This window comes from Neospora caninum, chromosome X, assembly GCF_000208865.1.
Source record: "Neospora caninum Liverpool complete genome, chromosome X".
Classification (NCBI taxonomy): domain Eukaryota; phylum Apicomplexa; class Conoidasida; order Eucoccidiorida; family Sarcocystidae; genus Neospora; species Neospora caninum.
The window spans coordinates 6,291,240-6,318,175 of record NC_018396.1 but is presented as its reverse complement, the minus strand read 5'-3'; the positions used below and the strand labels follow the sequence as shown (position 1 = coordinate 6,318,175).

The window sequence follows — 26,936 nt, the reverse complement described above, 5'->3', positions numbered from 1 at the left end:
CACAGACTTTTAAAGTCAGCTTCGTGAGAAGACGGGATCAGATGCAGACCAACATCATCGTCGTACGGCGCAACACACAATGTCTCCACATAGTTCCGAAGAACATTTTCCCGTTTTCAAACAACAGACACCACACAGCCGCGCTAAAAAGCAGCAGCAGTGATTCATGCGCCAGCTGCCGTGCCCTCCATCCTGTGAGTACCAGCACAACGCAGCGTGGGCGCACAACAATCCCGCTACATGCAGCTGCGCTACGGAAGCCGGAGCCCTGTTGAAGCTTTCCTTTTGCGGAAATGCATTATTGGAACGCCCGTGCGCATGAAACAACGTATGATGCACACACATAAAACAACAAAAATAAGATTAAGGTCTCTCTCTGTACACCGCATACTCAACGGCTGGTTCCCAGCACATCAAAAAAGCTTGTTTACCCCCTAATCTGGAAACGGTATTTCATCGGTAAGTTTTGCCTACGAGGCAAAATCTATTATCCGGGTACACCACGAGAGTTCGGACGTACCAATCCTGTCCGGATGTATGTGGCACCACCAGTCTAATCTGGTAGCCTACACAAAAATTCAGGGCGTCTATCTCGCTCTCAGCAGGGGCGTACCCAGCAATGAGCAGAGAAACGCGTATCAGCCCGACCCTTCCTCCCACATCCCTTCGTGCACGACGCCTCGCCTCTAAAAAACACAATGTTCCTGAGAAGAGAGAAAACTGATTCCTTCTCGGTTCCGCTCCTTGCTACCTGTGTAGCGGAATCATCATGCCCCTAGTGGAAGCTTGTGCACATTGAAGTATAACCAACAACAGCCGCATCGACGGAGCCCTGAGTTGGTTGCTACAAAATCCAGAGTCGCTTCCCAACACATGTGGACCACCAAATGCGTTCCATACTCTTCACTACTATTCATCTGGTAGCCTCTACAGCATGTCATACCTCGACTATCTCATCACTAGCTTCCGCTACCACCGACAGACGGCTGGATCCATTCACCACTCCAGCGACCTCGCCATCCCCAGTTGCAATGCCTGGTCCACCAGTGTTTTCGAAGGCATCCCCCGCCGGCCTGCCTGTACGGCACCCACCCGTACGCCCTTACGCTTCTTCCCCCATTTTCTGAATACCGAAGAGCGATTCTGGAGATCACATCGACACACTGGCCCAGAGCGGCTTTCCCCTACTAGATCACAATTCGAGATTGACAGAACCGACAGAAGTCCATTCATCGGAAAATCACGATTTGATCGCCAGCCCCGTATCCTACTTTATCCTACTTTACAGGGTTCCTTTTGGCAAAACGCGTCACGGTTACTGACTACGAAGTGGCAGCCATTGTCTCGACCCGACATTTCGAATCATGTGATGCACTCGTGGGGCCTCAAAGCGCCACAGCGCTGCCAAAAGAATTCAGAACGAAATCCTTTCACCGGCGACCCGCTCATGCATGTCATGTGTTAATTTTCCAGTTTTGAAGACTTTCCCCCGCGAGCCTCCGAGCACTCGTAAAGTGCTTCCGGTTGGCGGGCAAGGATTTCTTCCACGAAGAATGAGATCATGTACTCTAGCCCTTCGTTAGGAAGATTCAGATCGGACGACCCGCCGTGGGATTTGGGAAGCACATCCCTGGTAATGTGTTTGTTTTCATTGATAAAAGCATCGAAAGAAGAATACACCTGAACATCGGTTCCTGGTGGAAACTTGTGACGCTTCATCTCCACAATTGTCCGAGCCACACGGTTGTCTGAAATGGCGGCGACCTGGACACGATGGAAACGCTTGGTGAACGTACGGTCGCGAATGGATCGAAGAAGTTGTGTAAGTATTCTGTTCTTCTTTGTCCAGGCGTTCATCACCTGAAGGCCGCGCAAGTCCACCACCATGTACATGAGCGGGTCCTCGTCGAAAGAGACAATACAGTCCCACACAATTTGCCGTACAAAGTGTAAGTGCTGTTCCATATCCCGCTGTGTCAGTCTCTTGTTCGCCTCCAGCACGGGAACATCAATGTCATTCAGCTGCAAACACGCACGAGAGTGAGTCGACACATACAGAGACAAAAATGGGTTTCTACGGCTTTCACCGCAGCCATCACGCCTGCTCGTGTCCACATTTCTATCTGAAAAAAGCTGCAATCCACGAATTCACGACAGCGAAGCGGCAGCTTTCTTTGGCCTTTCCCTGCTGATGTGAAATGCTTGTCAGTTTAAATGAAGTCCGCTAGGTAATGCAGTTGACCCCCCCCCCCCCCCCCATGTGCAAGCGTTCTCAACGCAGGCTTTCCATTTTTCATATTCGCCTGAAGAAAGAGACGTTTCAGTCATTCGCACAACGTCCGCAGAGCAATTCTCAAGTTTGAGTGGTAGCTCTGGGGGACGAGGAATGCAGTCACGAATCACTCCGTGTCGAGACAAAAGACATGAATTTGCTTTTTCTCCGGGCCAGTTTTACGGTTAGTTCACTTACCCCAAGGAAGTAGATGATGTCCCCTCTATGCGTGAACGACGCATAGTAGTGAGGGATAACTCGCTTCATCGTGCGAAAGTTCTGGACGAACCTCCGGACATCTGCCACTGTGGTCACATCGGGAACACCTTCGGCTCCGTACAGACACTGCAGCGAGAACTCACCGTGACGCTGCACAGGAGCCTCATAAAGTGTCAGGAAGAGAAGAAAAAGAATCGGATAAAGCGATCCGGTCCAATTGCTCCGTAGCGCCCTCATCTTTGTGGCTTCAAGTTTGTGGGGAGAACAGTAAGTACTACTACTCGTGTGACCAGGCACAAGAAAGAATCTCGAGTATGCGCAGAGTCGGCGTCGTCGACGTCTTTCTAGGGGAGGTTAAACGGAAACGCTGGGACCGCCACACCAGAAGTTGAGGAATCTCCCGTGAAGTTGCCGACTTTGTCTGGCGTCGACGCTGCACATGTCCGTATCTCCACCCCTTCCAAGTTTTAAGAGCCGCCTATGCGCACCAGTCCAGCACGGGCTCTCCGCATAAACTGTTCCTCCGACCTATTCCATCTTCTGTAAGAATGCGGCTGTTCGACTTGGAAGATGGCGCCACAATCCAGTCCCCGTCCCTCCCAGACCTAGGAGGACAAGAGCCGGACAGCTGCGAGAGACGGCGGGGAAACACCTGTGCTCGTGTCAATACAGGTGCTTGGTCACTTTGTGTGTACCCGGTCACGCTGGAGAAATCGCCGTGACACAACCGGGAGGGGGAACGCGGAGAAACACGAGGGGAGAGGCCGCAAATAAAAAGCAGACACTATACCAGGGCTTGATGAGTTGCACGAGACCGCCGGAAGGTTCAGTCCGGAACCAGAATCTCTCGTCAAAAGACCCACTAGATGTGGTATGGGAAGGGGAAGTCAGTTTATCCACCAAAGAACACCTCGGTGAAGAGACGTTTTGACGGAGCAAACTCGGTCGGTTTCAGGCGAAGAATCGTGTTGCGTGCAGAGAGAACAGCGCACGTTGACTACAGGTACGAGTTCACAAGAGTACTTTCCGCCCCAGCGCAGATGGGACTGCTTGCCCCCCCCTTCCTCGTCTCTCATACCGATGTTTCTGCCAGCATGACTTCCCACCGGAAGCTTTCCCCACAAAGAAGCACCGTAAATAAAACGAAGGCTAGGTATCGTTAGCTGTAGCCTTCAAACTTCTTCGAGGGTGTCTGGTCAACGGGCGAAAAAAATTGCTCTTTAACGGTCTCTCAACAGACGTCAGGGGGAGGAAGCGGTCCCCAGACTACTGGAAAGGTGCGAAGAAAACAGACGAACGGGGCAAAGGGGTAAAAACTGGTACTGCGTGCGGGTGCTGACACGAACACGTACGCATGCCTCGGTTTATTGATACATGTATATATGGATGACCAATGCATATGTCAGTACAGGAATATATGTGTGGATCGTACAAGCTACACACGTATCTAGTTCGACACACAAAAACAAAGGCTCATGCACCGAATTTTGAAATTTTGTGTGTACCTGCGGTCATGTGGACCCGCAAGCACCGACAGATGTGAACGGATAACTTGACGTCGGTCGAAAGGGAGTACACCGTGGAAGGCAAAAAACGAAAATTGCCTCCGCACAAAAGCGGACCTGAAAACAACAGGGTATCCCTTTAAAAATGGTGCGGACAAAAAAGTCGTAAACTAGTTCTTTGCAAGAAAGCGACCAGAAAAACGTGGGAACTCGGAAGGAAGCTATACCAAAGAATACCGCATTGAGTACACTGAGAAGGAATGATTCCGGAGGCACGACAAACGGTAAAAACAAGCACTAACCAGAGGAATCGCCATCAGAAAACTTTTGTTTCCACGAAAATCGGCATGTATTTACCTCATGCATTTTCTGTTTTCTCGATTGGAGGGGGGAAACACAGGGTAGAAGACGCAACTCTGCAGACTGATACCCAGGAAAACAAATAAACGGAAGTACATGTAACTGGTTTATGTGCTTTTCTGTACGTATTTTGCGGAACGGCGTCCAGGTGAAACGCCTACGTCTCTTCCGATTCAGGTTACGATTAGCCTCCCCTGAAGACAAGGAAAGTTCGGAGAGGAGTCGGCACATCCCACTTCCGGAGAGGTTTTTCCAACGAAGGGGGGACAGACAGCGCACGTGCCTCTATTAGCGACGGCAGGATTGCCTGGCACCACCACCACAAGCACTCGATCTCGTGTGGGGGGGGAGCATCACGAAACACCCGTGTCTGCGTTTTTTCACGAGATCTTTTTGTATCAGGGGAGGAGAGAACGGCGTCCTTCTTTAAAAGTAACCAAATGCAGAAAACTTCCACTTTTTTCGGCCTTGAGATTTTGAGGGATAACTGCGAGTACACGAAACCGGTCAACCACCGTTTTCTGTGTGCACATACGCCGAGCGGACGGTGGAGTCCTGTTCCTTCCGGCATGGACCTGCACTCTTTTGCACTTCTCGTCCTCGACAAGCACCCTATTTTCTCACTTCAGTGCCCAAAAGTTCGCTTTTCCGTCCACTTCACCTCAACCATTTTCGCTTTAGTATGGAACAACACGAACGAGTGTTCAGTCCTCATGCTCGCGCAAGTCTCCGGTCCGACGAGCCGGGCATCGACGCCGTTAGAATGTCGATATATCAGCACTGTGTGTCGTGGAACTGAATCCACAGACTCTGATTTCTATCGGTTCCGCCTACCGCGTGGGTCGGTGTGCAACACACGGGAACAGCCAAAAGGAGCGCTGCTTCTTCCACCAGGCTCCCGCCTGACCCAAGAGGGAGAAAAGGTAGCTTCCCTTGATTCGAGTGCGAGACTCGCGATGGCGACAAGCAGAAGGCTGTGGAAACCTGGCTCTCGATCCTATGTTATGTTGTGTCCGGTTCGTACAAGAAACGTAGATATGTTAGCTCTGCCTCTCACAAACACTTGACCCGGATTTCGGTTTTCCCCCCGTCATCCTTGTGTGCTCCCGCCTCCAATGAGTAATCGCAATCGGTTAAGGTCTTACGTCGGTTCTGATATTTCCAGCGAGATCCATCGGAAAGCCTTAGAGTTAGAAGCGAGTGTTGTTTTCCTGCTCACAGCCTGGATTGCCACGTTTTTTGTCGTACGAGCTACTGCCGGCTGCGGCACAGGAAAGTAATCCTAAATCTTGTTCCTTTGAGAATCGATGCTCAACTGATGTGATAATGCTCGCCACAATGTTAGCACTTGATGCGTCTTTTGCCGCCCCCCCTTGGTCAGCTTTCAAAATTGTAATGCTTTGTGGGCTGTGTGCCCTTCTGATGTAGGTTAAGTGTTGGTAGATACAAACCGCTGAACAACAGTAATCCGTAGTTGTTCACACCAATTACTCTCTCAAACCCGTTTATGTCTCATCTCCTTTCAGCAGAACGTCCTCTCGTCTTTTGTGACCGCTGTGTAGCTTCCTTAAGCAGCTACCTGCACCCTCTAGGCCTCCCGTCTTTTAGTGGGCCTCCGTGAAATCGCCCTTTTCTTGCGACTTCTGTGTCGCTTGCCCGAAAAGCCGGGATGGTCTACAAACGTTTTTCTTGTTCTAAAACAGTCCTTGCATATCCGTATTGCTATGCGTTTGCGGGGGTCCTTTGCTTCTTCTGCTCGCTTGCTACCATGTGGAAGTCTCCAGCGGATAAAAACTGACTTACAGTCGCATTCTTCCCCAGACTGTGCTGAGCTGTCATACCCTAAACAGCCTCGCATCATTCTTTCTGTACAGCTGGTCACAGAACTCGTACATTTTGTGTAACATTGTGTGAGTTTTCGAGGGCTGCCCCATCAGCAGTGAAAACGTATACAGTGATGTGTGGGCACGCCTCACGCAGTCTCGCAATGGAAATTGAGTGTCTGTCTTCTCCGACACTGTACCTTTAAAAAAGAGAGGCATAGCAATGCACTGCTTGCAGCTGATCTCCATTGATTCGTCCTCTCTCGGATTCTCTTCCATGTATGAGATGTAGAAAGCGCACTGTACTAATCGTGTCGCGAGTCCCCGCAGTCGCTTGATTCACGGTGATGCTACACGCATTTTGCACTTCGTCCTCTGTGATAAGCACCCATGGAGCAAAGCATCTTTTCTTTGCTTACTTTTCCGAAGAAAGAAAGTTGATGTCAAGAAATTTCTTTGTTAAGCGCCCCTGCTAGCCGTGTCGTGGTATACTGGGAATACGGTGTCCCCAGTGCTTTTTCCCGACGTGCTTATCTGCGAAGAAGGAAAACTGGGTGTTGTTTCACAACGCCTGCGTCCAAATCTTTACCTAAACGTTGTGTGACATTCGTCACGCTTCCCCATTAGTGGAGGACGACCTCCATGATCTTCCTATCCCTCTCGGAAAGAACTTGAGGCACTTTCACTATTCAGGCGCCCACAGATCGAACCGAAACGACAGTTTACCGTTTCTATACAGCGCGCCAGGAGCAGTGCGGTATGAATTTTCCTTGGTTTCGCCACCAGAGAGGGATATGACCCAGAATGCGTGTGGTGAACGAGACCAAGTGCAATTTTCCAGCGAGGGCACTGGATTCCCGTGCGTTCTTCCGTTTTTCTTGAGAGCTGTTCGCGATTGACGTCTCTACTGCACCAAAGACAACTGAATTCGCATCTTTTCTGTACAGGTTGAGAACGATATGTTTCACTTCGGTTCCATCGACTTGACGAATTTACTTTGTAAGGTATGGTAGACTAAGCGAAAGGGAAAGTGTCCCAGGCTCACTATCAGGGGCCGACTCCTGCCGGGCCAGCTGAATGAAGTCATAGACTCAGTCTAAGCCGCTGTGTTTCACGCTTGCAGCTGAGGGGGACCAAGAGATGCCTTTTCTCTTGTTTCCAAAAGTACACAAAGCTCCAGAAAACAAAGGAAAATAGAAACAGGCGACAGAAGCGAGACTGCCGGGTTTGGGCAACAGGCCAGTTAATAAGAAGTATCTAGCTTCTGCCTTGCAGTTTCTGTGTGGTAACGGAAAACAGCGTGGCAACCGAAACGTGCCACGGGAACTTTGACTTCTCTTCAGGTCTTGTCCCAGCGAGCAGCCAAGCGATGAATCATGTATTTCTGCCTGGATCTCACGCCAGAGTACTGGAGGGGTTCGCCTCGATAATTTTGCGTCTTGCGTTGCTCATTCTTGCTTTCGTTTGTGTTTTGAGTCGAAACAACCAAAAAGTTGGGGAAACCTGGGCTAAACAACGGGAATTTCGTGTCCAGAGCTGGAAGGTATTGCATATGTGGGGAAAATACGCATTGTTCGACACTAGACCCGCTGTTTGCTATTCATCGAAGCTCACACTTTTTAGCGGCAGACTTTTTCTTCACTGTTGAGCGCAGTCTCGAGGCCCTCGTCACTGTTTACGCCGACGGCAAAACGCGGAACCACACTTGCTGAAATCAGATTCTGGTGGAAAGGGTTCTCCGCGAGGGCGTGTTTCCCTTTTCGCTCCCTCTTCCTGTTTGTGTCGATATCTCCTCGAAGTCGGATTTCCCCGCGGAGCTCACTTCCTAGAGGGAGTGGTGGGAGGAACGGCGCTCGGCGCTCAAGTGTCGATCGCCGAGGCTCCCGCAAGCATCCAGTGTTTGTTTCATCGGATTGAGGCAGGAACGCTCTGTCTTGCCGACCTCGGTTTCGCCTCTCTGAAGAGGAGAGGCCCTAACTTCTTTCGTCTTCGCACAAAGAGCCATTTTTACCACTACCACTTTCTCTACCTGTCCATCCTCTCATTTTCGCAGATATTTCGGTGCAAATCTGATGCCTTTTCCCTTTCTTGCCCCTTCTTCCTCGTCTCGAGCGTGTTCCATGTAGAGCCGATGAAGACGACAGCGTTGATCAGACCCGCCACCACGCAGCTGACTGTGTCTTGCCCAATTTTCAAACGTTTCCGTCGCTCTGCATCGCCGACGCAGCCGGCCGCCCGTCTTGCTCTTTTCGGCTGTATCGGGAAACTGAGCCTGAATCGGGTGTTCCACACTTCTTTTCGTTGAAAAACATTCGGGTTTTCTCCGTCAACGGGAGACGCGCTTTCCGGCTTGTTGGTTTTCATCGCTGGTCACCCCCCCATCATCGTCTTGATGCCGTGTCTAGAGAGGCCGCCTCGGTTCTGTCCTGGCCAGCTTCCATGAGCGCGCATTGAGAGGCCTGGCCGTGTCTCGATATCGTTCTCGGACCGAACTTCTTTTCTGCGTCAGTCAGACCCTCGTCAGTCTTCCATCCTTTCAGGTACAGAGACACATCCCTATTTACATAAACATGCTCAAGTAATCTTTCCCAATCGACGTATTCTTTGGTGTCTTTTCGAATTCGCCGTTCTCTGCTTCGCCATACGTCAAGGGAAATACGTCTTCCCGGGGTCGTAGTACGGTAGGGCGTTCGCGGTGTGCCCTTGAACCACGGGAGCCGCCGTCGATATATCCTGACCTCCCACATATAAAGAGGAAGTGTCCGGTTTTTTTCGTCACTATTTCCTCCGCCTGTAGACACATTTCTTCTCTTCCTTGTCTTTCCGTCCTTTTTTCCTGCGGAACCGGTCATCCACTGCCCACGTTTCCTCTGTCCTGTGACCGCGCGGTGAGTGTCGGCGGTCCACTGTCCTGCTCAAAGACGACCGACGCGGGAAACAGTTGCTCCCGCCGAGAGCAACCGTTAATCTCCGATATTCTTCCGTTTTTGGCCAAAGAAAGAGGCAGTTCTTCTTCAGCCCCTTCCCGGTCGTTGAGCGTGACGGGGGAAACAAGTGTCTGTAGCACCGCGTCATAGCTTGTCTAGCGTTTCAATCGGGACGTACCCGCGCGGTGGTTCGGGAGGAATCCCCAACGCGAATCCACGGAATTGCGCGCTGCGTAGAAAAACGTGCAACCTAAAGGACGCCCAGTATATTTCCTTCCAAAACCCTGTCCACTCCTTTTCTTTCTTTTTTTCGCATTGACCACAAGACCCCGGCAGTCGCGTGTCTTTGGCGGGCTAGAAGAGAGCAGGTTCCCCGAGTCCGTGTCGCATACAGTTTTCACGGCCGTGTCTTTTCCTTGTATCAGGTGCTGCCGATCGAGAGAGAGGCGATTTTTTAGTTCGTTGAACTTGTCCATTCGCTGCAACCGCGTTTTTCGCGTTCGGCTGCAGGTAATCGCAGTAGGGAATGGAACGCGGTTGTCTCGATTCTGTCGTTTGAGGCAAAGAGTGGAACGACCGCCCTTACACAGAGAGCATCGAACCCGGTATATCGGCGCGAGAGGAGGACCATTTGTACGGGCATTGTGTCGCGTGTTGCCCCCCCTGGTCGTTGGTTGTCGATATTTCCCGCGTTAAAACACTTGGTGGAAGCGTTTCGCTTTTCGCTTTTGAATATCTCTGTCTTTTTAAATTCGCCCACAAAGCTGCGGTGCGTGCTTTTTGCCGTCTCGCCGATTTTCATTTCCGCGGTAGAAAGGTAGACCGGTCTCGAGCCGAGTGTGTCACACCGGCGGAGGCTACCTGGACGCAGTCACCACTTGGCGGGTGACCGCCTTTTTCACTCTCGAGGTTCTTCTCTGCTGTTTTTCGATGAATCTTTTTCGAGAGACATTTCGATTTTAGGTGCGCCCGCAGTTACTCCGTCTACTGTCTTGACTCTTTCCTTTTTGCCCCTTCTTTGCGCAGAACTTTCTGCAAGTTCTTGCCCGGAGATTGAGGGCACTTCCCCCGTTTTTCAACCCAGTGTAGTCGCGGGACGCACTTTTTGCTGTGCCTCACAAAACCCGAAAAGTTTTTCGCGCCTTTCGTATTCGTAGATTCTGCACGTGCACGTTCAGAGAAGTGTCGTGCAAGAGCGTGGCTGACATCGGCTCTCGACACTATAGAGGGGGGGCGAGTGACCGCACTCGATTTGAGGTGCAGTGTGCACATCACGGATGAATTTCGACACAAATCCCCACTTGTACCCGAGTGTGAATCTAATCTATCGCCAAGTTTTTTTCTACCGCTTTCGCTGTTGCCGCATCGAGGCCAAAATTGTGCTTCTTCCGGGAATTTCTTGAACGCAACATCGCCTCACCGTTCAGAATCTGCTCAGTCCACGAGTGTGACAAGCTCCGACGTTGCCTGGACCTTTTTTTTATCGCGCCGCCTCTGCTTTTTTTCTGTCTAAGTCACCGTGGAAGTTGGTAGTTGGAGGTGAACCCCTCGTTCTTGCACTCGACCCTAACGACGGAGTTGTTGCTCCCGGGAGTCCAAACGTTGACTTTTGTGGAGTCACGGTTTCTGTCCACTTGGATGACCACCGGACTCCTAAATTTCGCCAACTTGAGAGGGCGTGAAGAGCGTTTTCCGGCACGTCAAAAATACACGCCGATGTATGCTTTTTGGTTTCTTCAACATGGCCCTCCCCAGTAATCAGCCGCTCTGTGGCGGTGACGCACTACCCGCGACCGCCACATTGCAAATCGCGAAAGAGGAGCCGCGTCTCGGCATCCCCACCACTGCATTGTCTACAGTGGTGACTCGCGGGAATCCACTTTCTTTCAACGGTGCTGGCGCGGACGGATCTTCTGGAGCGGCGGTGAATGAAAAGAATCGCACCACGAGTATCGTCTCCGACATTTCCACCGCGGCAGCCAGTTCGTGTGCGCCCTCGCGCATGCCTTCCATTTGTTCGAGTGCAAACTCCACTGTTCCCGCCGTGCTTGCCTCCAAAGGCAACGCCTCTGGTCCCTCCGCGGGTTATGGTTTCGACGAGAAGACCAAGGCGGCACACTCAGGCCTTCTACCTTGTGGAACGCGGCGCGTCGCACCCGCACTGCCGCAAGGCATTGAAGCGGAGACAGGCGCGATCTCAGGCCAACTGAAGGGGTCCGACTTCTCTTTCGTCAGCTCTGCCTGTTCCTTCTCTGTGGATGCCGCTCCACCTGAGGCGTCGTGCCCGTCCGAATCGAAGTCCACGCGCACAGGCGCGGACGCTCAATATGAAGTGCAGGACAACGCGGCGGCGAGGGGATACGACTTCCCTGCGCCTCGCCCCGAAAAGACAGGAGCGGAGGTTTCCGCTCGAAACGGTGCCGACAACCACGCACTTTGTCTCAGAAAGGCCACCGCCGCTTTAGCCCAAGGACCCAAGGGGCTAGAGTCGCCTACGAGTTGCCCCGCGTCTTCCCTCTCCACTACCATCCCGGATTATTACTGCGGTGCGGAGGTGGGGTTTGGCGCTCAGGACGGTGGCGAGGCCCCGTACTTCTTCTCGAAGGCTGCCGACGTTGTCGGTGGTCAGGAAGCTCTTCCAGATGACGGCGTGAAACAATCCGGGTCTGCGGGCGGTCTTGTGAAGGCGTCGGCTGCTCAGTGCACTGACGCCGCGTCGGGGAACAGGCTGACAGTTCAGCTGTCCCCGTGCGCAGCGTCAGAGACGCCTCAGACTGATGCAGACAACGCATCGCTGGTTCAAGCAAACCGAGGGACGAGCTCCGGGAGCGAAGCAGATCGAACCCTGGAAATGATGCTCATGATGCTCACACCCCTCGTCGCTCCAGGCTCCAAAGGCGCGTCTCAAGGTCTCGAAAGGAGTGCGAATCCGCCGACTGCATCCGAAGTGTCTTCTCTGATTGCAAAGACCATCATGGTACCATTTGCCGCGCCGGTGTCCGAGCGGGCGGCCAGTGGCGATGCCGCGAGTTCGGCGCCAACTGCGGTTTCTTCGACTCAGCCCGAAAAGAGTTCGCCCGCCGCAAACGTCGCAGGCGTGGGTGGCTTCGGCCCCAGAAGGACAACAGAAACGTGCGCGGCGGACAGCGTTGCATCCAGGGATTCGAACGAGGAAGGCCGTCACGCAGGGATCCCCTCGCGCGGACATGTGTCGCACGCCTCACCAGTGGTGCCGCCAAACGGATCCGACCCGGGTGCTCTCTCCCCCGGGCTGTCGATACACTTGGAAGCCGCACGCGACGGAGAGAAGGCTGCCAGCAGCCCCCCTCACCGCCAGACCCGTGGAGGCTGGGTGGCGAGCAAGAACGGTGCGGGATCAAGCGAAGGTTCCCCCTCCGTTCCTTCAGTTCCGTGGTCAGATCCTCTTTCCTCGCCAAGCGTGGCTTCGTTGAGGTGCTTGGCTGTCTCCGCCAGTTCCTCAGCGTTGCCTTTGTCTCTGTCCTCGTCGCCCAAGTTCGCTGAACTGTTATCTCCGCCTCTGTCCAAAGCGTCGATCCGTCCTCCCATTGCTCTCCCGCCTCCAGTGTCTTCCTTGGCGGAGCTCCCCGCTGTGGAGCCGCCAGATGCCCCCTCCAGCGGTGCCTTTGAGGCAGATGTTGCGGCTGCAGCGGACTCGGCGAAAGGATCGAATCCAGTCACGATTCCCCAGCAGCTCCTCGTCGACCTCCAGCTGCTGCTCCTCCTCCTTTTCGAGCATGTTTGCCAGCTCCTTCCGCCGCTCAAGCGTCAAGACGACGGCCAGTTCTATGCCTGGCACGTTCAGCGACTCGCAGCCAAAGCACAGGCTACCCTTTTCCACTACGCGGACCTAATGGCGCCGCTGTGCACCTCCAGTCTGTTTTCCCAGCCCCACTCGGGCAAAAGCACCACGGATGTCGCGCCGTTTGACACGCCAGACGAACAGAAGGTCGACGCCTCGCCAGAGCCTCACCACGACAGCGGCTTCCCGCACGAGACGGCAACTGCAGCTCTGGAAGCGCTCGAGCTGTGTGCCCAGGGGCGCGGGAACGAGAAGAGTGCCGGGTGGTCCCTTCTCGCCCTGCTGCTGCTTCAAGGTCTTCCGCCCAATGCGTCCATCTTTCTCTCCGTGAGCAAGTGCCCAGTCGGGAGATTTCTGAAAGTTGTAGGCGCCCTCGAACGCGCCTACAGCCTCTACAAAATGGTCCAAGGCAACGGCGCGGAGAGCAGCAGTACGCCTGGCGGCACGGAAACCACGGTGCCTGGGGGCGAGTCGCCTTTGGAGCAGTTGCCTGGAGTCGACTGCAGCGACGGCGTCTGGCAAGGGCGTGTCCAAGGCGGCCCGTGTTGCAAAACAGCCTGCGCGACGTCCAGTTCTCTTCTCGCGACTGCCCTCGCAGAACAGAATGGTTCGCCGGAGGCGAGTCACTCGAGCTTCTCTCCGCCTGGCAGATCGGTCGCTGGACACGTCTGTGGCGTTCCCGACTCTGAAGCCGCGCCTCTCGCGGGGATCCCGAGTTCGGCGTTTGCCTTTGAGGGCGCGGAGTTTCTCGCACCGGCTCACGCGGGGAGCGGGAACGGCGAGATCCAGACGGAGCTCTCGGTCCCCGAGACGGCACCCAGAAAGGGTGACTTCACCCCGCGACTGAGTACTGAGAGGAAACTGGGCACTCCGACGGCAGATCGCCCAGGCGAGGCGACGACCGACTCGGCGCCGCAAAGTTCTTGCACAGCTGGAGGCCTTACGAGGGAAACCGGAGCCGCTTCACAGTTGGTCAGCGGTGCAGAGGCGGTCGGTGGCGAAGAGGAGGCTCTCGCGACACTCTTGGAGCGGCAGCCTCTTCTTCAGTCGGATTTCGCCTCGGAGCTCTTCCCCGGAGTCGCCCTGAAGGGCACCAAAGAGGACTTCTGCCCGAACGCTGCGTCGTGGCAAGCGGCTCTCGCGTCGGCCTTCAGCTCGCCGCTGTGTCGCCCCGCCAGCGGGGCCAGTCATCTCGGCAGAAGCTTCTCTCTGCCTGCCGATGCGTGCGCGCCGGCATGTGGAGTGGCGGGGACGGACTCGACTGACCGTTTTTGTCGTGACGGACAGGCCAGGGAGGCCGCCGGAGGCTGCCTGTCTCTCGCTGGTCAGTCTCGCGCCAGCAAGAGGAGCCTGAAAGATCCGAGCGGTCCCGGAGACGCTGTTCAGTTTGGAGGCGCCGCGACGACGGTTCAGCCGAGTGCCGCCAAGAAGGGAGGGTTCGGTTCTGGAAGCGGATCTCGCAAGAGCCAGAAGAAGCAAGGCGCGGCGACAAACGGCACGGGCGTCGTCTCGCCCGCGTCGTCTCAGCAGGCGCAGGACATGCGTTGGTGCACGTCGGGCAGCGCAGGAAGCGCCTCCAGTTTCGAGACTTCTTCGCCGGATGCGCCTTCTCGCCTGACATCGTGCGGCGATCTGTACCTCTCTGCAAGTGTGAACAAGCGCCGGCACCCGAGCGTCCAGGCCGAGATTTTGAAGAACTGCTGTACCGAGACTCTGGCTGAGCGCGGGACCCGGCTTCTGGATGAAGTTCTTCAGAAACTGCAGCACGGTGGGCTCCAGGCCTCACCGAATTCGGGGACGGGCGTGAAAGAAGAGCGTGGCGCAGCTGTCTCTGGGGGCGACGGCGACCGCCGAACGAGCGAAAGCAGCCGAACCAGCAGCCTCCACGAGGAGGAGACGAACACGAGCAGTCGCCGCAGCCGGAAGAGTGCCGGCGAACTCGCACTGTTGGCGACTGCGTGCATGCAGCCTGGCCAGGCACCCAATGGGGGCGAGTTTTTGAGTGGAGACGCGGCTGCCCCAGGCTGGTGGTTAGCGGACGGCGCTCGCGAACCCCCTACAAAGTGCAGACGGACCCTGGCAGGCGGCCGCACTTGCGCAGAAACTCCGGGGAGCGCCAGCTGTGAAGAGCAGCTTCTCACGTTGCTGCGAAACGCAACCCCCACGTGTGCCAAGGGCGACCTTGCTCTCGGCGTCGCGCTGTCTCCAGGAAAGGACGACTGCAGCGCCGCCGCGGAGAGCGGCAGGCTCGGGGGAGCGGCTGCGGTGTCGGACTTGATAAAGAAAGCAACTCTGGGAACCCAGGCTGGAGCAGACGTCGACTTCCCGTCCACTTTTGCAAAGGCGTCGGGAAGAGACGCCGAGTGTAAAAAGGCCGCACAGTTCACAGGACCGCTCTCAGGAGAGCAGCGGGCTCTCCTGTCGCTGGGTCAGGCTTCCACAAAAGCCTTCGTGCCCGAAAACTGCGCAGAAGCTGCGGCGAGCGGCATGGAGGGAAGGAAGAAGCGAGGATCTGCGTCGTCCTTTGTTCCCGAGCAGGCAGCGGCGCCTGGATCGAAGACGAGCGGTCAACTGCCTGGTTTGCTGCTAGGTCGCGGGGCGCCGGGTGCGTTCGGGAACTCCGTTGGAGCGATGAAGGGCGAAAATGGAAGAACCCCCAACAGGATGCCGGGGACGAAGGCGGAAGCGTCTCCAGCAGGCGCAGCTGCTGCCATGGCTGCGGGCCAGGACGAAACCATGCGCGGCGTCTTCTTCAACCGTTCGCTCAATCGCTGGGTCTGCACGTGGTCGCGGAATGGCAAGGAGTATCAGCGGAGTTGGTCAGCCGGTAAGTCCCCCGCCAGAAAAGCACGAAGAGCGGCGTATATAGTGGAGGAGTTGGATCGACAGGAGAATCCCCAGAAGCAGCTGGCGCGCGCATCACAGCGATCTCGGGGTGGGGTGGACGCCCTCCGGAGGCAGGCCGGACTTTGCCACAGCAGCACTTTTTCCTGTAAAAGTGGACGGACATGACCACTGTTCGTGTGTCCTTTTCTTTCAGGGAAGTACGGCTACGAGGCAGCGCGTCAGCTGGCTCGCCAGTGCAGACTGGAGAAGTTGCTGAGTGGCGAAGCGCATACGCTTCAAAAGGGAATGGCGGCAGTGTTCAAGGCCCCCGTCGGGAATGCCTTCCCCTCGACGCCCAACGTTTTGCCGTCCCAGCACGGATCGCAGTCTCCGGCGAAGGAGACTGGAGAACGACAAGCGCCGCAGCAGGCCAGGCATCACGACGCAGTGCCGCCGGCGGTGCTGGCGGAGCAGGCACGGCAGGTGGATCGGTCTGGAGGCGCCAGCAGAGCCGCTGCAGCGCCTGCGGAGATCCCTTTCGAGAGCAGCGGAGACCGGGCTTCAAACCAAAACACGGACGTTCTCTCCCTGGACAGATGCTGTCGACTATTACTCGAGCAAGAGCTTGCAGTCGCGTTGGGCGATGTCCGCGCTCTCTGTGCCGAAGCCGGCGTGGCGAAGGGGACCGACGAGCGGAAGTCTAAGAAGGGTAACGACCGGTGCGATAAGAGTCTTTTGCAGTCGCTGATGTCCATGCAGTCGGATGGGTTGGGCGTCGCTAGGAAGAACAGTCCAGGGAAGAAGAACGCGCCGGCGACGGGCAGAAGCGACTTTGGTCAAATGGTCATGCTGATGAATGCATGCGTCGAGCGCGACCATCCGTGTTTTGAGGTGTCGAGAGGAAGCAGCAGCAGCAGCAGCTTTCCAAGTGGCGCACCCGGAGACTACACCTTCTCTGGGACGTTGGCAGAGACCCAGGCTGAGCAAGTTTGCTTTCACGATTTGGCGTAGAAAAGAAGTTTTTCGCGTCGAATGCAGGAAGGGATGACTCTGGGACGCGGAATGTTGAACGTGAGTTCTCGGTTGGACATTCCGTGGACCTCTGAGAAATTGAACCAACACACACAGCTCAGGTCTTTCTCGCGGCGTTTTTCCCAAATTCGGCGCTTTTTCGTGGGAAGAGACAGAAGAATCCAAAGCGACGTCATCTGTACCCCCGACTTGCGACAGGAAAACGCACACCTCCGAATTCTCGTGTACAGTGGTCCGTGAATGTGCCAGTGTGGGACGGCGTATTTTGCCGTTTTCTCGTGCCGACCAAAGACCTCAATGCCATATCGCGTTCAGATCGCTCCTTATAATTATATCCATGGCTGAATTATTCGTGCCCGTATTATCGAACAACGGGATGACAGCGTCAGTGATTTGATTTCCGTGGTTCCTCGCTACAAGATGTGATAGGCAAAAAGCTCACTAAGGCGCTCCGGGGAACTGAGGCGTTTCGCCACAACCAAGGTCCGTGGGGAGAGTGGACTGTCGGGAAAATTGGAGATCGAGAAGCACTTTTAGATCTTCGCGATGTTTCATGTGTTTATGTGCCACACAGTACTATTTCGGGAGGGGGATGCATGAGACGCAGTCCCGGTGCACAGGTGGGTGAGTACATTTTCCCACCGAGTCGATGCCTTCCGTATATCTCACTCTTTGAGCAGTGAGAAACTCTAGTAGCTCGTTAATTCGCAATTCGTTTCCGATTGTGTCTGCGTACCTTGACGTATTTTCGTAGGGAGTTTTCCTGTCTCTCTCTCGTGGTTGTGTATATCCAACGTCCCCGCTCGAAACTCTGGTGTCACGCTCCTGGGCGTACACTGAATCGCACGTCACTTCTAAAAATGCCTTGTATCATGTGCATGCCGCATCAACCGCCTAGATTCTTCCACGATATAGCCAGTAGAGCACTGCGGAAACGACTGTGGCAACAGTTTTCCTTGCTCACCGGCCTCCACGTGGCGACCTGAAGTCGAGGAGGTAGCAGCTCTCTCAGCTAACAGGGGTAAAGCTGTCCTTACACTTCCGTCCACAAATATGATATTAAAACCATCGGAATAAACACCCGCTCATGAATCAACACTTCGGCATGATGGGGACCTCCCGTTCTGGAGGCCTGTGAGTCTTGCAACCGTAGGAAAATGGAACCTCGCGTTTGGTGTGGTATCGCCTCCTCAATGAAGGGGAGCGATGCACAACTCTGCTTACATGACCGCTCTCGAACAAAGCCTCCTGTGTCCGAACAAAGAAACCTAAGACACTGGCACACGATCTGAATGTCAGACACGGACAACCGGACTGAGAGCTGATAGTGTCTACTCACCAGCCAAAGAAACTACGTTCGCGAGAGCTTCTGCGCATCCATAGCAGCGTTTGCACCGAAACGTGCGCTTCCGTGTTCCATAGTACAGATGTTTGTGCTCTGAACAACTATCCACGTTTCACATGCTCTGCTGTTTGGTTGAGTGTAAGCGCTATTCGCTACCCAGATCGTGTCGACGCTGTGCCAAAATCACAAGGAGAAGATCATTTTGCTGGATCACTTGCATCGATAGTGCAGGCAACCCTCGTCGTCAACATTTGCATGTGTCACGATGCCGCGATGGCAACAGAGTCGACAAAGGAAAAAGAGAGAGAGCCATTGTTGAGATGAAGCGAGAGCTTCTCACGACAAAAAGGCACATTCACTCTGCGTGGAAAACTTGAATTGACACAGGCATCCTACTTTTTTACCCGACAACCCGTTTGGTTAGGACCTTGGGCGTGACATTGTTCTCAACAAGAGTTTGACCCGTGAGAGTCCGGCAGATAGGACGCGAAGGATCTGCATTGCAGAACTGCACATCCTCTAGCACGAGTTCCAAAGCATCAGCGAGGCGCAGGTCACCGTCTCCATAAATGAGGACAGCCTGCTGTACTCCTGAGCCTCGCATTCCCACATTTCCCATTTTGACGCGGTCCTGTGTGAAGGCGGCATCGTTGACGACGGCTTGTATTGCAGTGTACAACGATACCTGGAAGACCTCCGCGCAAGCGACTCTCTGGCCTTGGCAAATCCGGTTAAGCAGCGTCATTGGCGATACATTTAGGAAGATAATAACCTCAGAATCGCCTGCTGCTGGTCGATAGAAATGCTGTCCACCTGGGGTTCCCGGAACCACTGCTGTTGCGGGGTCCGTCGATTCCGCTTGGGGGGCCGAAAAGGTCGCTGACGAGGAACCCTGCGTGGCGTGGGGTACCAGTCGAGAAAATTCGACGAAAGACCAAAATGCCTCGGCTACTCTCTCATAGGAATCTCTTGATGCTTTCTTCTGTTGAATCCATGCTTCAATGTCCTCGGGAGATGAGGGATTCGCTGCGCCTCGCGGTGCGGAATACTTGTCCTTTTCAGCATCCGCCTCTGCAGCCATTGTTGCCTCCAGGGAGTTTGCTACCCTTGAGACGACCGTCTCAAAGTCAGCTGCATCTTCCTCAAAATTTGGTTGTTCCCCAGATATTTCAACCTCGCTTTCTGCGACGGCCCAGTCCACGAGCGCCTCAACGGCTAGTCTCTCTCGCTTCGCTGGAAACTGTGTTTCAACAAACGCTGCGAATAGCTCTTGAACCTGGTCGACACTGAACTGCTGGGCGTTTCCCGTCGCGCCATCTGTTGTAGAGTTCGGCGGAGTCGTGGCTACATGAGCTCCAGCAGCAGACGCGCCTGAGGAGAGGCACGCAGACTCGTGAAAAGCAAAGAATTGGAGTGACGCAGTTTGACCTATATAGAGGCGAAGCATAACACTCAATCAAACGTGCAAGTTGTGAACGTGCAGCAACGAATGCCTATATCACTGTAGAGCAAAGCAGCGTGTTCAACACACACCCACTGTACTTTTCTGAGGATGTGGCCTCGGGCACCTCAGAAGGACAGGTGCTAGTCTCCAGGAGAAACTGATTTGCTTTTTACCTGGTGTTTTGAGAAGCCCACACACGGAGGCAGCCGCCGCAATGAACACAACAGTGAACCGATTACAGACCATCATGTACGCGATATTTGGGGAAAATTGTTCAATACCAGAGTGATCCAAACGTTGGCGTCAGTCTCCCAGTGAATGAATTTAGCGATCACGTTGAAACTACAATAGAAATGTGCGGCGTTGTGCACCCCCGTTTGAAAGAGACTTCTCTCTACACTCCGGCGCTTCATGCGCAAGGCCGCCGTGCAAAGACAACTACATGGACTAGCCACGGCGTCAAAGTCTTTCGATCTGTGCGATTTCAAAGGCGGCCGGAAAAACCAGACACACCAGGGTGCCACTACTGATGGCAGTGCTGATTTCGCGGCGATGCGTTCCGTGCTCGAGACTTATACGATTCCTGCGGGTCACCAAGATATCTGTTTAGATTGCAACATCTTGACGACTAATCTCCGGTGTAGCCTCACCCGTCTGACTACGTAGCGCGCTGTATTACCAGAAAACTTGAGACGTTGCAGCCGTTGCACAACAGTTGGTTTGCAGGTGCCAGTTCTCTTTGTTTTTCAGGAGTGGTTGCTTCGACGCCTCGTTCGAGCCTAGGCAGCTGCTTGACCCAATCACTTGACATAATCCTTTGCTAGATCGGTTCGGCTGTGCAGTGTCTTTATGAAACCGAAACCGCTTACAAGTTAATATATCTTTTGTGTGGCCTTGATGGTTTCCCAGATGCAACTGTTCTATGCTAACGGATGAACTTTTCTGAATGCCATGTAATGCTCATCCCACATTAGCAGTGAATAGTCTAAGCGGATCAACAAGTAGGCTACGGTGGCAATACATCCTCCTTCCCATTTCACATTGAAGAAGAGAGAAAAATGTACGTTGGTTAGGTTCATCCCTCAACCTGTGAGCATGGTGGCACTCACTATTCATACGAACCGACACTTCGATGTTCCACAAGACTAGTGACGCGAAATTCGTTTTTTCAACAGTTGACAAGCAAGAGCGGGCGTCGTCAGGGAGAATTGGCCAACTGGACGTGTCACCCGCACCGGGACGCGGGGCATCCGGTATCCCTTGGGAAACTTGGCCCCGGACCTTTTATCTTCGAAAGCGTACTCAGAATACCTTCGTCCTAAGAGCTTCAAATTAAAAAAAGGGTTTGTCTATCGTTTTCAGGGCACCCGACCCGTGTATCTGATGCAAGAGGTGCTCTAGCGAAGAATAGACAAAGACTCTTTCTTTTTTTCATAGCACGTCGAACCGCGAGCACCGAGGGGGCGGGAACAAAACGCCTCCGGGACGTGTCGTTGTTAAAAAACCCCTTCAAGCAGCAGCAAATAGAGAGGCTTCGCTATCCACTAGTTTCTTGACACTGCTTATGGACTGCAGGATGTTGTCGACATTGGTCTCAATGACCAATCCTGCAGGACATTTGCATGCATGCCAGCATATTCAAAAATTAGATTTTAGTTTTAAATTGCTTCGAGAATTGATTCTTTTGTATATGGAAGCAAGAACCTCACACTAGCAGCACGGCCTCCGACCCACCAAATATTACACAACATGCATTGCTAATCCTAAGCACCTCTGACCGCAATTCTTTCTGAGTCGTCTCCTCATTGCCACGCCGGAATGCTTTTTTCGAAAGGGTGTCCACTCAACGTGAAAGCGCTGCACTGAGTGCGCACCTCGTTGTCGTCTGCATAAACACAAGTCTCCTTACCGCCGACGATGATTTCGTCCAAGATAAAATTTGCCTGCGGCCAAGAGAACCAACAGAAAAACTGTTTCACGAGGGTCACTTGCTCTATCACGCTCGCACACATCGCTGAGTAGTATACCCTCTTTCGACATGTACCAAGCGGCACTGGCCACATGAAAGACAGTGTCCCGTATTCCGGTGTCAGCTCATCGCCATCGAAGAATGCGTGTCTCAGTGCCGTCGAGACGTTAAACGCCTCACCTTATCGAAGTGATAAATGAGATCTAGCTCGCAGACGTTCTCAAAGCACGAGTCCAGGACCTGTACGAACACCTGAGCGGAAGACACAGGAAGCGCACACCACGAGATACGCACGATTTCGTACTGTTTTTTCCTGAGCAGAGGTCCGCCGCCGCAGTAAGGCAACAACTGAGGATGCGAGAACTGAGGATGTCGCCAACGAAGAGCAGCAACAAGGTTGCCGTCGACTGTCATGATGGCCAGGAGGGACCGCTCGCGCGACCTCTCGCCGCAGACAGACTTACCTGAATGAGATCGAGAACTCCAAGTTCGCTTTCCAGCTCGTCAGTGATGAAGATGAAATAGAGAGTTGCAAAGTGCCTTCAGACACCACGCACACATGCTTGCACTACAAGTGACACGATTGCGGCACGGGCGGCGCCGGTGCGCAGTTGCTGCTCGAAAGACATGCAGCTAAGAAGCAAGAACGGCCCTTTGTAACACGGCACAACGTTCAGCACACGTTGCGTAAGCATGCCGTCTTGGGCCAGGCATACGCCAGTGTGGACGCAGCATACCATGGGGCAACGGTGCGCCAGGGCCATCCCTGCTGCTCTATAGCATGTGCCTCCAAAGAAAATATATTCTATAAACAGGCGTGAGCCAGTGGCTGTTTTTCGTGCGCCGATGCTTCAGTGTGTTGGACAGGAACGCAGATAGACCAGAAAAGGTCGCCAAAAAAATGTGAACAGGATATCGGGAACCTGTTTCAGGCGGACCTAGAAAACGAGGTCCCCGAATGCCAAGCAGACCGCAGCGATGATAGTTCCACACCCGCGCGTCAGGCGGCCGAGCCTCGTACAATTCCTATCGAAAAACCCGACACAAGCGAGTGCCCAGGCCACTGCATGACTCCCTTCAAGAGCGAGCTGCAGTAAAGTTAGGACGCGTGCACATTAGCACCTGGACGCTTTTCTTCTGACCTGTAAACGATCTTTGTGCCGGGGCCGAAGAGTTCCTTATCTTCCGCGAAGCAGCAAGACTTGTCGTCTGGCCGCTGCGAGACGACCTGATACGTCCGCCGCAGAATGTGTTGTTGCTTCTCGTGAGGCTGAGAGTAAAACCAGGTACACCGCAGTTCGACATAAGGGATCATGCCTGACCGTAGCACGCGAAGATGTGACGGTATTGCGCATGCTCAGAGAGGCACCACTCTGGTAGCGACGACTTCACTTGGACAGCATCCTTCCGAGGCACGCGCAGACAAAAAGTGTGTCGTGCTCCGCTGCTGGGTTGAACGCCGGATAATACACGATAGCACGTAACGCCAGCGACCCGGAGCAGCAAAGCAGGCTGCCGTCTCGCAGACCTTCGTGTTCAGACCGGCATTTTCTCGATTCGCTCTCGTCGCGTTCTCCCTCCACCCGCGCCGTCGCCTCATTTCCCCCGAGAGTGACACAGCCCCCAGGAAGAATTGTCCGTCCGCAGGAAGACCGAGGCCAGAGTTTGTCGATGACACCACCACTGCGAAACTCTTTCTCAGGTCCCGTGCGGAGATGAACTCGACGAGGAAGGATGAACCTGAAGTCAGAGGAAATCTTCCTCGTCGGTCCTTCGCGGTCGAAAACAAAGAACCCTACTGTCGCGGCCTCTTGAACCGCCTCCGGAGCCGACTATCGTTTCCAGACAGTGAGAAAGGACAGTTACTTCCTCGCCGACAGGATTGCACGGCGCGACTCACGGTGCCATCATAGAAGCGGAGAAGCCTCGGCCTTCCGTGATTGTTCACCACGATAACTGCCTTAATCATCTTGATTTGCTGGTAGACGGGGAGGGGCGAACTACTGGGTTTCGACAACTCGCCGTTCGGAGCCACCGCCAGGGGGTCGCCACACTTGCTCCGTGCTCCAAGGTGAACCTCAGCAAGCGACGGCAAAAGGCGAACCCTTACATATGTGCAAAGAAGAATTACCGTTTAGGCACGTTGTTTCTGTGTCTGCACGGATGCGGACGAACTGATCTAGCGAACAGCGTTGAACGTCTTTTTGCTTGGGCGGACGACGGTTTCTCGATCCACGACCGGACGAGTGTGTCTCAGCACATGGGACGGAACCGGCGGCTATGAGGGCAAGTCACAAGCGTGTCCAGCGGAATGGAAAAAGGAAAGTTTCAATCCGCGTTAGCCTTGCGACGGCAATTTTCGGAAGCCTTTTCGCGACGAACTCTCCGCCCTTCTGGAGGGGAACCTTACCCCTGCAGCCGACACAGTGGAGACACAGCGGAATACTAAGGAGAAGGAGAAAGATTCTGAAGCGCTCCACAGTGAAAAATGAAAGACAAGTGGATCCGTTGATTTGTGGAAGGAAAAACACGCCGTCCAAGCCGGCGAAATCGGACGGTGACGAGACAGGCACGCTCGGCACAGACAAGCATGCACGCTCCTATATAAACGGAAAACAGAAGATGCACACAGCAGGTCGACGTCACCCACGTTTGTTCCAGTATTCGGATTGACAAATTTGTCAGCCAATAGGATTTGTACAAGTAAACAACTTTCTTTCTGGTACATATGCCTTACGCCTCGATCTTTTGTGAGAACTCGCCACCCTGGCACGGACAGTTGACACAGGCAGATCAGAGAACGGAGTAACCGTCCTCATCGACTAAGCGCAGGTCACCTGACCACTGACAGAATACAACGGGGTGAGAAAACGGACTGGTAAATCATTCACATTGCCTGCTTCTCTAGTACGGCCATCGGCAGTGACCCAGGATACCCTGGGACCGCGGTAGAGTGACTGGAGCTGCATGCAGACCATGAAGTTTACCTTACACCGTTCCAGGTTGCACATACAAACATGCGGAGACAACTCTGTACATGGCAATTACATAACTAACTTAACCCGGAAGAGAAAACAACAGTGCACTGAGAAAAGCATCCTTTTTTTCCGAAGGTTTTTATCGGCCTACCACTGCTCATCCGCGGACAGCACTCACGCCTGCTTAGCTTAGTTGGTAGAGCATCCGCCTAGTAAGCGGAAGGTCGTCGGTTCGACTCCGGCAGTAGGCTTCTTTGATACGCAATGTCTCGTTTTTCGATTCAGACTGAATTTCGAAGATCAACTTTATTTCGATCATCTGGTGGCAGTATTGAGGAGTAAAGGTGCTCAACAAGACAGAGGACTAGCACGTGGAAAGAGGCGAACCTGTGGTGTGTTCACACGGTCGACTGCACAGATTCCCGCGACAGATGCCATCTCATGTTCAGCCTTACACAAAGAGTGGATTTTGTGAAGTCAGCGTCACGATCAATACTGTTATACGCAATCCTGACTGCTGTGTGACAAGAAGTACCGTAAGACAATACCGCCAGTACACACAACGCCAGGCGGCGTTGCCGGTTACTCATTCGCAGTGGACCTCAGCTGCCTACGACGGAACTGTTCCAGTCGATTGGACGAGAAAGCAACTGCAATGGAGTGAAGTAATCGAGTCTGCAAGCTGCAACGCGGTCCGCCCGTGTGTTGAACGATCTCGCCATGACAGGGAGAGGTGCCGTACAGTGGCTCGCCTGCTTAGCTTAGTTGGTAGAGCATCCGCCTAGTAAGCGGAAGGTCGTCGGTTCGACTCCGGCAGTAGGCTGTTTGCGTTTGCTTTCGTTGGCTGGTTCCTCGCTGGCGGCGTGGTCAGCAGCAATTTTTGGGATGTTTGCAATCCAGATGAGCACCTATCTCGGTCCGTTGTCTCAGCAGTCAATGGCGTTCAGCTATCAACAGACGCGTCTATGCACGTTCCACCTGCGGTTCTTGGCCACATACTTGGTCACCTGAATGAAGGTCTGCCTTAATTCTTCAACCGCATTTACTGGTACGAACAGCCTTGATACAAAGGGGTATCCCTTCGTCCGTGGATCAGGGATCCTTGCTACTTAGGATCATGCTGGTGCGCGGCTGCGTGTTGGGTCAATCATACTGGAGGGAAATCTGCCCAAAAGTGCGATTTCTCCCTGGACACCACGCAGGGCATCACCACGCTGATACCCTCTGCATGCGTCTTTTTAGTTGCTTGCTTGTGCAGGCTGCAAGACTTTAAGTCTCCAGGCTTCCAGACCCTCATCGGGGATCTGTCCCGATACTACGCTTTGGTTCTCCCATATACCTGGTCGTCCAGCGTGATGAAATACACTAAAACAATGCAGACTTCTAAGAAGGTTGGCTACAGGCTAGAGTTAACGTTCGAGGGACCCAGACCAATTGGATGTACGCTCTCTTTTGGATGGATTTAGCAGTTCAGAATCGATTCTTCTGAGTTTACCGCACCGGTCGAAGTCGTACCTGCGGAGGGGGGCGGAAACGACAGTCCCGTCCCAACAGATCTTTAAGTCAAATAAAAGGGGACATAAGAAGCAGGTTTTGTAATCCTTCAGGTACCAAAGACTCTTGCCTATTTCAACCACGTGTGTCAACGGCTTCATCAGCAGAGCTCGACTCGCACAGAATGAAGCGTAGCGCCGAGGGCCATACCGGTGCATGTATATGGACGTTGCACGATGGAACAACAACAAATGCCATGAAAAGAACGCGTTGTGGAACGAAGACAACTATTGTGAAGCGCCGACTTCAACTTCCAAAGTGGGGCACTGTCGGTTTCGCCGGTTCAAAGCCTTCGCATGCACGCTCGAGGGGGACACCTTAACCCAGCCCCGGATGCCTTCGCTTGTGTGTCTCCCGCGTGTCTTCTCTTCAGGAATCGTCACAGCGTTCCAGGGTCGCCTGAGCAAATCCACTTAAAAGAACGATGGCAAGACATCATCACTTTCTGCGTCAAAGTGTTGAGTCCGAAAATGACTCAGAATGACACACCCGGCTTTCCCCCCCTTTTTTACGGGGAGCGAAAAAAAAGCCCCGCCTCCGAACGCGCATCGAGCCCCACTTGACTGTGCCTGCCGTCTCCTTGTCCTGCCCACGCTTCTCCTTTTTTCCCTCCTTCGCCTCCAGCTTTCCTCCTTCGCTCTTCCCTTTTCGTCACAGCTTTTCTCTGCGAACGGCACCACCCGTCAGTGCGTGCCGCGCAAGTTGCCATTTTGGCAGCTGTGTCTCGTCTCTCTCGTGGCTGCATGGCTCTTCGACGCCCCGCCTACAGCCGCAAGCAAACCGCCTCCTCTCGCTTTGTTGTATTATCGCAGTGTGGTTTCCCCTCCCGAGGCGATCTCTACGGCTCGGCGGGGAAACGTCT

At 53.9% G+C, this 26,936-nt stretch overlaps 4 protein-coding genes and 2 non-coding genes across 6 annotated transcripts; 3 read left to right on the top strand and 3 right to left on the bottom strand.

The window, feature by feature from the left end:
* Window positions 1-1,461: 1,461 nt before the first annotated feature.
* On the bottom strand, window positions 1,462-2,539 carry NCLIV_052150 (conserved hypothetical protein; the record flags this gene model as incomplete). The annotated part of the gene is made up of 2 exons (XM_003884768.1): window positions 1,462-2,022; window positions 2,471-2,539. 2 exons carry the CDS (start codon window positions 2,537-2,539, stop codon window positions 1,462-1,464), a joined length of 630 nt encoding a protein of 209 aa, XP_003884817.1.
* An 8,308-nt stretch (window positions 2,540-10,847) lies between these two features.
* On the top strand, window positions 10,848-16,763 carry NCLIV_052140 (uncharacterized protein; the record flags this gene model as incomplete). Its single annotated transcript, XM_003884767.1, has 2 exons — window positions 10,848-15,753; window positions 15,967-16,763. 2 exons carry the CDS (start codon window positions 10,848-10,850, stop codon window positions 16,761-16,763), a joined length of 5,703 nt encoding a protein of 1,900 aa, XP_003884816.1.
* Window positions 16,764-18,529: 1,766 nt separating this feature from the next.
* Window positions 18,530-19,822, bottom strand: NCLIV_052130 (conserved hypothetical protein; the record flags this gene model as incomplete). Its single annotated transcript, XM_003884766.1, has 2 exons — window positions 18,530-19,473; window positions 19,747-19,822. The coding sequence occupies 2 exons, from the start codon at window positions 19,820-19,822 to the stop codon at window positions 18,530-18,532; spliced, it is 1,020 nt and encodes a 339-aa protein (XP_003884815.1).
* A 1,260-nt stretch (window positions 19,823-21,082) lies between these two features.
* Window positions 21,083-23,511, bottom strand: NCLIV_052120 (putative adaptor-related protein complex 3, sigma 2 subunit; the record flags this gene model as incomplete). The annotated part of the gene is made up of 6 exons (XM_003884765.1): window positions 21,083-21,180; window positions 21,483-21,516; window positions 21,723-21,794; window positions 22,007-22,082; window positions 22,685-22,812; window positions 23,443-23,511. The coding sequence occupies 6 exons, from the start codon at window positions 23,509-23,511 to the stop codon at window positions 21,083-21,085; spliced, it is 477 nt and encodes a 158-aa protein (XP_003884814.1).
* A 1,187-nt stretch (window positions 23,512-24,698) lies between these two features.
* NCLIV_t120011 lies at window positions 24,699-24,771 on the top strand. Its single transcript has one exon. It is a non-coding gene; the product is annotated as a tRNA-Thr (tRNA).
* Window positions 24,772-25,270: 499 nt separating this feature from the next.
* NCLIV_t120010 lies at window positions 25,271-25,343 on the top strand. The gene has a single exon. It is a non-coding gene; the product is annotated as a tRNA-Thr (tRNA).
* Window positions 25,344-26,936: the final 1,593 nt, after the last annotated feature.